This window comes from Aquarana catesbeiana, linkage group LG13 (assembly GCF_042186555.1).
Source record: "Aquarana catesbeiana isolate 2022-GZ linkage group LG13, ASM4218655v1, whole genome shotgun sequence".
Lineage (NCBI taxonomy): Eukaryota > Metazoa > Chordata > Amphibia > Anura > Ranidae > Aquarana > Aquarana catesbeiana.
This window is the reverse complement of record NC_133336.1, coordinates 59551027-59560083: the sequence shown is the minus strand read 5'-3', so window position 1 is coordinate 59560083 and position 9057 is coordinate 59551027. Positions and strand designations below refer to the sequence as shown.

The 9057-nt window shown below is 44.6% G+C and overlaps 1 protein-coding gene across 1 annotated transcript in view; it reads left to right on the top strand.

The window, feature by feature from the left end:
• The window catches only part of MTHFD1 (methylenetetrahydrofolate dehydrogenase, cyclohydrolase and formyltetrahydrofolate synthetase 1), a 146830-nt gene that overhangs the window by 15673 nt on the left and 122100 nt on the right, over window positions 1–9057 (top strand). The window contains exons 4-6 of the mRNA XM_073609414.1: window positions 940–993; window positions 1402–1538; window positions 7798–7898. Of these exons, the coding sequence (XP_073465515.1) occupies window positions 940–993; window positions 1402–1538; window positions 7798–7898 (292 nt within the window). The remainder of the gene's footprint in view (window positions 1–939; window positions 994–1401; window positions 1539–7797; window positions 7899–9057) is intronic.

Below are 9057 nucleotides of genomic sequence, written 5' to 3'. Positions count from 1 at the left end.
TGCTATAAACAAAAGAAGACTGACAATTTGAAGAAAAAACATAATTTTTTACTTTCTGCTCTAAAACATCCAAAAAAAAATCTAATTTCTTCATCAGGCCAATATATATTCTGCTACATATTTTTGGTTAAAAAAAAAAAAAAAAAAATCCCAATAAGTGTATATTGATTGGTTTGCGCAAAAGTTATAGCGTCTACAAACGTGTGTGTAAAATCTATATATTTATTATTTTGGTAATGGCGGCGATCAGCAACTTATAGCAGGATTGCGATATTGCAGTGGACAAATTGGGACACCTGACTGACACCTTTTTTGGCGACCAGAGAGGGGGAAAGAAACTGTAGGTCACTATGGGAGCTGGGAGGTTAGGGGATCGGATCTTCAGCTGGCCGGAGGCTTGAATGAGGGAAGACCATGGCCCTGCGAACCACTGTTCTATACCAAAAAAAAAAAAATACAAGGACTCATGCAACACAGAGCTTAAAGGAAAAATATTTCTATTCTCAGCTGCATAAGAGCTAAGGGAGGAGAAACAGCAGAACACTGATCTAACCAGTGAATGGTGCAGTGGGGTGGTGTCAGCACCAGCCTGATCATTGGAGGAAGGCAGGCTGAGTTCCCAGCCTAGCTAGAGAGCGGACTATAGTGTGCTCTCTTGCTTAGTGTAGTCAGTAGGATAGAAAAGCCGAGCAACTGGTAGGAACGCCATGAATTTTGCATAAAAGAAGCAATACAGAGAACAGCATACGTTCCCATAAAAGTACATGGTACAGCAGCCACATATGGGGAATATTAAGTGTTGGAATAACAAATGCTTTAATATTCTGGCCAATGAAAAGTATGAATGCTCAAACGCTTGACATGTTTAAACGCAAAAATATTTGCTTCAATAATTGTCTATCTTCACTTTTTAATTTTTTTTTTTTTTTTTTTTTTAAGATTGGAATTAATGCTAGTCATGTCAAGTTACCAAGAGCTTCAACTGAGGAGGAGGTAAGAGGAATATGGGTAACATTCAGGATAGGTGGAGGCCAGGAAGGGATGGGGGGGTGATATTTAGGACAGAAGGAGGCTGGAAAAGGATGGGGGGTTAATATTCAAAAAGGGTGGAGGCTGGGAAGGGATGGGGGGGGGTTAATATTCAAAGCCGGTGGAGGCTGGGATGGGGGGTGGTGGGAGTAGTAATTAGGACAGGCGAAGCCTGGGAGGGGACGGGGGGGGGGGGGGGTGAATATTCAGGTCAGGTGAAGGCTGGGAAGGGATGGGGGTAAAATTTAGGACAGATGGAGGCTGAAAGGATGGGGGGTGGTAATATTCAAAGCAGGTGTAGGCTGGGAAGGAATGAGAGGGGGTGGGGTAATATTCAGAACAAGTGAGTCTGATAATTATGCGTCTCTTTAGGTATTAAGCAAGATAAAGGCGATTAATGAAAATCCAGAGTTACATGGTCTGATTGTTCAGCTGCCTCTGGATTCGGATCACAAAATAGACACAGAAAAGGTCACCAATGCCGTGTCACCAGCCAAAGATGTTGATGGGTGAGTTCTATTGTGTGTGTGTGTGTGTGTGTGTGTGTGTGTGTGTGTGTGTGTGTGTTTTTTTTGTATAGATGGGCACTTGGTGTTCCCTGGCTCTGTTGAGGGGCAGAGCTCTCTAACGCTGTAGTGTTCTTGCCTGCTAATTGGAGCTAGAGATTCTTGATGAGCACAAATTAGGTGACACTATAGATGTCCAGGAACCCTAGGCTCTGCCTGTTGGAGATGCATATCATGAACACAGCTGTACCTATAAAAAAAATATAAAGTAATACTGTTCTTGCTTGTGCCTCAGGACACCACTCAATTGTAAAGAAATCCTCCTCTGAAGTGACTTCTAAACTGGACACCTCCAGGCGTGGGCAACTACTGCTTCCAGCCCACCTCCCCACCACTGCTGGAGGAGCCACTGAGCACTGCAAAGGTCACAGATCGGCATCCCTCAGAGGTTTTGATGGACACTTAAGTGGAGGATTTCTTTACAGCAGAGCATTGCACAGCAGCAGGAGAGGTTTGTATAGTGTGGAGTTGCATCTTCTGCCAGTTGCAGGAACGCATGATATACTGTATAAGTATGGCTGTTGTTGCATTTCAGTCAAGTACAGCCGTTTTTTATTTATTTATTTTTTTTTTTTTAAGATTTTCTAGTGCATATGCCTTGATAAAGGTGAGTGTCTGAGCCCCGGAAGACTTTTCTCTCTCTTTTGGGCTCAATTATTTAAACATCACTTTGGAGTCTGACCACTGGCTGTAGCAGCACAGACATGCATGCTCCTGGTTTGGCATTCAGGCTGGAGCTTTCGTTCTTTAACTTAGACTTCTCTTGCCTCTTTAAACTGTCTGTGGATTGCTCCCAGATGATTGGGGTAGATTATTGCAGTGGAGTGGCCAGGGAACCCACCTCCACTTTCCAATTGGCAAACTCCAAAAACAAGCCTGAATTTCCTGAGGCTTCAGAGTCTAGCTTCCTCTGAGGCCATTTATTGCACATAAGAACAGAGTGCCAGACTAAGTGCAGCATTCTTGCTCCAGTTTATTAAAGTGGATTGAGAGGGAGACGCTTTTTATTTTTTAATTTTTTTTTTTTTTTTTCTCTATGCATGAATGTAAAAAACCTGTGTGCAGCATCCCCCTAATACTTACCCAAGCCCCCTCTCGATCCAGTTATGTCCACGAGAGCCTTTCCTCTCCGGGTACTCACACTCCTGATTGGCTATTGGCAGCAGTGGGAGCCATTGGCTCTCACTGCTGTCAATCGCAGCCAGTGAGCCAATTGTGAGACGGCTGCGGGGCGGAACCATGGCTCTGTGTGTGAATGGACACACAGAGCAGCAGCTTGGGTGACCCTATAGCAAGGAGGGAAGGAGCCAGGAGTGCCGATGTCAGACCCGAGAAGAGGAGGATCCGGGCCCCTGCACAGAGCAGATAAGTATAACATGTTTTAATGGGAAAAAAAAATTAGGACTTTACAATCACAAAGATTAAGACAAAGGGTAACTGATATCTTGGTAAATCAAAAGCGCATGTATGAGATTTTTCTGGGCAGTCCTTGGGCTCACCTAGGTGGTCCTTGTGGAAAAGCGGCATCAGGCAGTGGAGCTGTGTTAGTGGAAGGCTGTAGAAAGCGGCCAATCGCATTAACCAGCATGGAACGCAAGATGGCACCGGACGTGACGTCACTATGGAGGCCGCGCTGACGTAAAAGGGGCGGTAATGCGCTTTAAAGCATTTAATTAATCAGACCTCTGGGCACTTGATCTACCAAGATGTGAGTTGCCCTTTGTCTTGCAGCATTAATAGTACTCCAGTTTATTAAAAATATTTAGTCTGGTGCCCCACTGTTTTTTCTTTTGGACCTACAGAGCTGCCTGCTTCACTCTAAGGGTGCTGCCGCTGGTGTTGCTTACAACCACCATTTTATACAATGGACATATGAATTATGGAATTTACTGTTGATATACTTTTATGACTAGTATTGCATGGTTTTTATTACGCCACATTCCTCTAGCGCCAGTATTTTTTTGTATAGCCACTGTGTACAGTGTTATTTAAATGTGAATTGGTATGCTTATCTAGGTGATCAACAAATACCTAATCACAAATGTATCTAACAGTATATATATATGTGTGTGTGTGTGTGTGTGTGTGTGTGTGTGTGTGTGTGTGTGTGTGTGTGTGTGTATATATAATATAATTATTTTTTTTTTTTTTTTTTTACATTACATTTTTTGTTTCAATCATCCATATGAAGGACCATCATGGCGATTTTCACCTACATAAATCCACTAATGACAATCCAGTTGGATAGTAGACGTCCCAGTGATTTATCAGTGTACAAAGTCTGCAAACACAGCGTGAAAGGATGTTCATAGGAAGGCCATCCCCACATAAACTCACGCCTCTTACCAGAATTCTTGGATCTCACATTAGAGAGCTCTCGTTTTTCTTTCTAAAATTCCCACAAGACCCTGTAGTTATAAGGAGGCAGGAGGTATCCTCAACATCTAAGGGTCCCAGCCGGTATTCAATAAAGCATATATTTCTTTTTCATACATCATGGGACACAGAGTAAGGCTAATAATCATTACTTGCTGGGTTATACTTAATCTCCAGGTGAATGGACACTGGTAGACCAAAGGTCTTTAGACAGGAAGTGATCCCCTATATAACCCCTCCCATACAGGAAGTACTTCAGGTTTTTTTACCAGTGTCTGCAAGGTGGATGGCACGGTTTGTTTGAGCTCTCTGAGCTCCAGGTCTCTAGTCCCACAAACGGTTCTTAAAGAATCAAGGGATTGACCGATCAGATCCATTTGACACAGGCTTTATATGCTTAAATAAATGATACCCTAGCCTCGCAAAGTAGATTCAAGATCCTGCGAGGTTTTGCCTGTAATGTGGCCTCCGGGAGCTGGACCCTGCGAAGTGGAATCCTGGGCACTACGCCTTGGTTTACCATGGCGCACGTGCATTCGCAAGAGCACCGCTGTACTCAGCAGTTTGGCGGCCATGGCGCATGCGGCTTCGCTGCACATGCGCAGTAGCCTTTATCTGGGTGCACGGAGATTTGCGTCACACACTAATACAGCCACGCCCGTTCGCCGGGACCACGCACAAACATGCGCAAGCATGCACAGAACGTTCCGGCGCACAGCCAGCTTTTTTTAAGCTGTATATGCCAGCATGCAGTGCTTGGCATATGCGGAAGGCAGCTGTGGGACACAGAGCAGATTCTGAACAGGCACTTGCAGTGGTTCATTTCTCCTTACCCGGGTCACGTGAGTCACCAAGTGTTGCTTGGCAGGCTAAAGGTGCTTAGCAGGATTGTTGCATAGGGGATAGGTGAGCCCTATTAAAAGGTCTCCCTTCTGAGGTGTTTTAATACTACACCCAAGTACTCTTTTTGTGGCTAGTAAATGTCTTGAAAAAAGAGGAGAGGGACTAACATTATAGGGAAGGGGCACACCTATGTTGTCAGTAGTTCCTGATGAACCTAGTCGTATCCCCTGAAGGACCAGAGGCTTTCGGGCAATCTGAGCCCCTGCGCCTATCTGGTATTGTACCTACATTCAATGCTGCTGCTTCACCCTTTATCACTAAGGATGAACTGTCCTTGGCCCTAGCCGGGTTAGAGCACAGGATTGCTTGCATGATTTCCTCCATCCTGCAGGGTGGCAAGAAGCGTGAAAGATCCCCCTCCCTGGAGCCTCCTAGTTTGGAGCAGGAATGGGTTGAGAATGGGGAAGAGCTAAAAGCTCGGTATTCTGTGGTGGGCCTGGCGGATGAGTCTGCTTCCAAGCAATCTGGACAAAAAGATATCCAGTTGATGTCTGCCTCAGCTTGGAAAGCCTCTGCCTGGTTGCAGAGGCTTTCATCCTGAGTGACCGAAATGGTTCGTTCTGCCTTTAACCACTTCCATACCGGGCATTTTCACCCCCTTCCTGCCCAGGCCAATCTTCAGCTTTCAGCGCTGTTGCACTTTGAATGAGAATTGTGCGGTCATGCGACGTTGTACCCAAATTTAATTTTGATCTTTCCTTTTTTTTTTTTTCCCCCACAAAGAGCTTTCTTTTGGTGGTATTTGATCACCTCCTGTGGTTTTTATTTTTTGCGCTATAAACAAAGAGCGACAATTTTGGGAAAACACTTTTTGCTATAATATCCCAATTTAAAAAAATAAAATTTTTTTTTTAATTTAATATATTTCTAGTAATAGCTGCGATATTTCGGTGGACATATTGGACACTATTTTGGGACCAGTGACATTTATAAAGCGATCAGTGCTATAAAATGCATTGATTACTGTATAAATGTGACTGGCAGGGAAGGGGTTAACACTAGGGGGTGGTTCAAAGGGCTAACTGTGTCCTAGGGAGTGATTCTAACTGTAGGGGGAGGGGACTTGCAAGGGGAGGGGACTTTCAAGGGGAGGAGACCGATCGGTGTTTCTCTGTAATGGGAACACACAAATCGATCTCCTTTCACCTGACAGGACGTGGATCTGTGTGTTTACACACACAGATCCACGTCCCTGCTCTGTGATGAGCAATCGTGGGTGCCCGGCGGACATCGCGGCCGCCGGGCACGTGCATTGGGTCCCAAGTGATGTGGCGGGTGCGCTCCCCACAATGCAGGGAATCCCAGGACGTCATATGACGCCCGCCCGGAGGGATGAAAGGTTCCTTTGGGCGTCGTATGACTATACAGCGGTAGGGAAGTGGTTAAGTTCTCTCTTAAAATAGCAGAGGTGACTGAGCCCCCCTGGTCCTCTTGGGATCCCTGAGGCCTCTTCAGGCTGCACAAGCTTTACCCCTACACCCCCTGCTGGAAGAGGCGGTGTATGCTGATTGGGAACATCCCGACAGGATTTTGTTCCTCTTAAAAGGTTTTCCCTTTTTGTATCCCATGGATGAAAAGTTTGTTAAAGGAAGCATGCCAGCCATAGATGCAGCAGTCTCTTCCTTTAAACAAGAACTTAACTTGTCCAGGTAGTTGATGCACAGGGCTTGAAAGACCCTGTTGACAAGAAATTGGAGTCATTTATTAAAGGCTTCCTTTTTCTTTGGCCAGTTCAGCTATTCACCCAGATGTTGCAGCAATTGGTATCTGCCAGTCCATAAATGATCATGTCAAACGGCCGGATAAGGCCTAAGCAGAAGGATGATCAATATTCCCGCGTTTTTTGCTGTTGACGCCTTTAAAAGGATTCAATACAACAGGTTTCTCGTTTGGCTTTCTTGTCTGTACATATGTACAGACTTTTGTGGCTTAAATGGTCAGCCGAGCTTCCTTGTGAAAAGTTATTGGCAAGTTTCCCTTTTCATGGGGAACATTCATTTGGACGAATATATCCAAAAGATTTCCGGAGGGAAGAGTTCTCTACTTCTTGTGAAGAAAGCACCAGGTGTCCCTCGTTTTTAAAACTTCAGGGACTGCTTCCTCAAATGTCTCAGCACCAAGGCAGTTCCGCTGCCAACAGGGCGCTAGGTGCAAGGCCAGGGCCAGAATTCTTCTAAACCCAGCACCAAGTCCTCCTTATTGAGGAGATGCCCCCACTCTGTTGGGTTGGGGGGGCTGCTGCACTTTGTGCTGGTGGGGCTGGACATGGATGATACCCCCTCCTTATAACTACTACAGGGTCTTGTGGTTAGATGGATTTGTTGATCACTAGGGCAGCATTCACACCTGAGCATATCGTTTTCAGGCGGAAAGTCGTGCAAATTTATTTTATTTTTTTCTGCCGCGATTTTGTACAGGTCAAAGGGTCACCAATGTAAAAAGCAGAAAACATGTAATCTGCCAAAAACAAAACAAAAAAAAAACTCGTACTTTTTGGAACTTTAGGGCAACATAATACTCAGATGTGAACAGGGGCCATTTAAATGAATGGGATTTTGCTTGTTGGGCGTTTTTTGTAACTTTTGAGATGAGTGTTTTCCCAGCTGAAAACGCTCAGGTGTGAATGGGCCCTTAGAGAAGTGCAGTCACAACTTTGTTTGAGTCTTGTATTAGGATTTATTGGGTTGTGGCTCTCATATTTTAATTCTTTGGCTTCCTTTTTGCTTTTTCATTTACAAACTTTTTGCATATTTGGAGGTGGGATAATCGCAGGATTTTTGTTAGATAAGATTTAAAGTACAGTGTTGCCGGCTCCAAATTTTTGAGAACATATACTTAAGAGAGGTTGAGATATATCATTTTATTTGATGTCCTTACCCTTCCTTTTTTTTTTTTTTTTTTTTTTTTTTGTTTCCTCCCACAGGTTAACAAGTATAAATGCGGGTAAACTTGCTAGAGGAGATCTTGGAGATTGCTTTATTCCTTGTACACCGAAAGGATGTATGGATCTCATACGACAAACAGGTGAAATGTTTTAGGAACTAAGGCCTGGCAAGAGTAATGTAACCTGAGTGTTTTTAGTCTAGATAATGGTATGCCGCCAGCAGCAATCCGCAGCTCAAGGGTCTTCTGTTTTCACATATAGTTTTAAGGTAACCGTTTGTTAAAATATTCATTACTTTTTGTACCATTGGGAGGTGTGGGATGTCTTATCCATAAAAAAAAGGGGTACATGGTGCCAATCAATACCTCCAATGCAGAGTTAACTAAAATATAACTAAAACGACATTTTAGTCAGAGTATGACTAAAACTAAATTGAATTTTTATCGGCTAAATCTGCGTCTGTAGTGCAGAATAAACATTATCAGATTTTCCTTATCGTACATCACGGGACACAGAGCCACAGTAATTACTGTATGGGTTATATGGCACCTTCAGGTGATGGACACTGGCACACCCTAGACAGGAAGTTCAATTCCCCATATAACCTCTCCCCTTACCGGAAGTACCTCCGTCTTTTTTTTTTTTTTTTTTTTTTTTTTTTTGGCAGTGTCTTAGGTGTTGGTCACGAGTAAAGATGTGCTGTGCTGAGCTCTGCTGGACCATTCCTTGCTGGGGCAAGCTTTGCAACCGGATCCATTCAAAGTGTCTTTTCCAGGCCGAATTGAATGGTACCCGGGCCTCGTGTCGGAAGAAACAAGGTTTTGCCTGTAACGCTTCTCTCTTTTTTTTTTTTTTTCAGCTATATTTCTGGCGGGGTGCTTTACAGGCCCAGGGGTGTGGAACCCCCGATAAAAAGGGGCCCCGGTCCCTGAAGGTTTTTTCAACAGAGCCCACCGTGAGTGGTGAAGATTGGGTCTGTTTACCACAGAACCCTGCAGCTGGATAATGTAAGAGAAAGATTCCTTAGGAACCTCCAATTCTTGTGGAGTTTCTCCTTTACGTAAATGTTGTCATGCCTATAGTTGCCACCGGGGACTGTCAAGAGCACATACCTGATTCCATGCTTGTCAGTCTCGCTCTGTGTTGCAAACTGCACGCTTCCTCCGGCCCAATCCCCAGGTAAGACGTGGTAAGAAGGGTTTTCACTTTTGAATGTCGTCATCCGTCCCCCCCCCCCCCCCCCCACACCCCCACCTGGACAGCTTCTTTTCAGGAGGCTGAGGGAGCATGGCTCAGTCG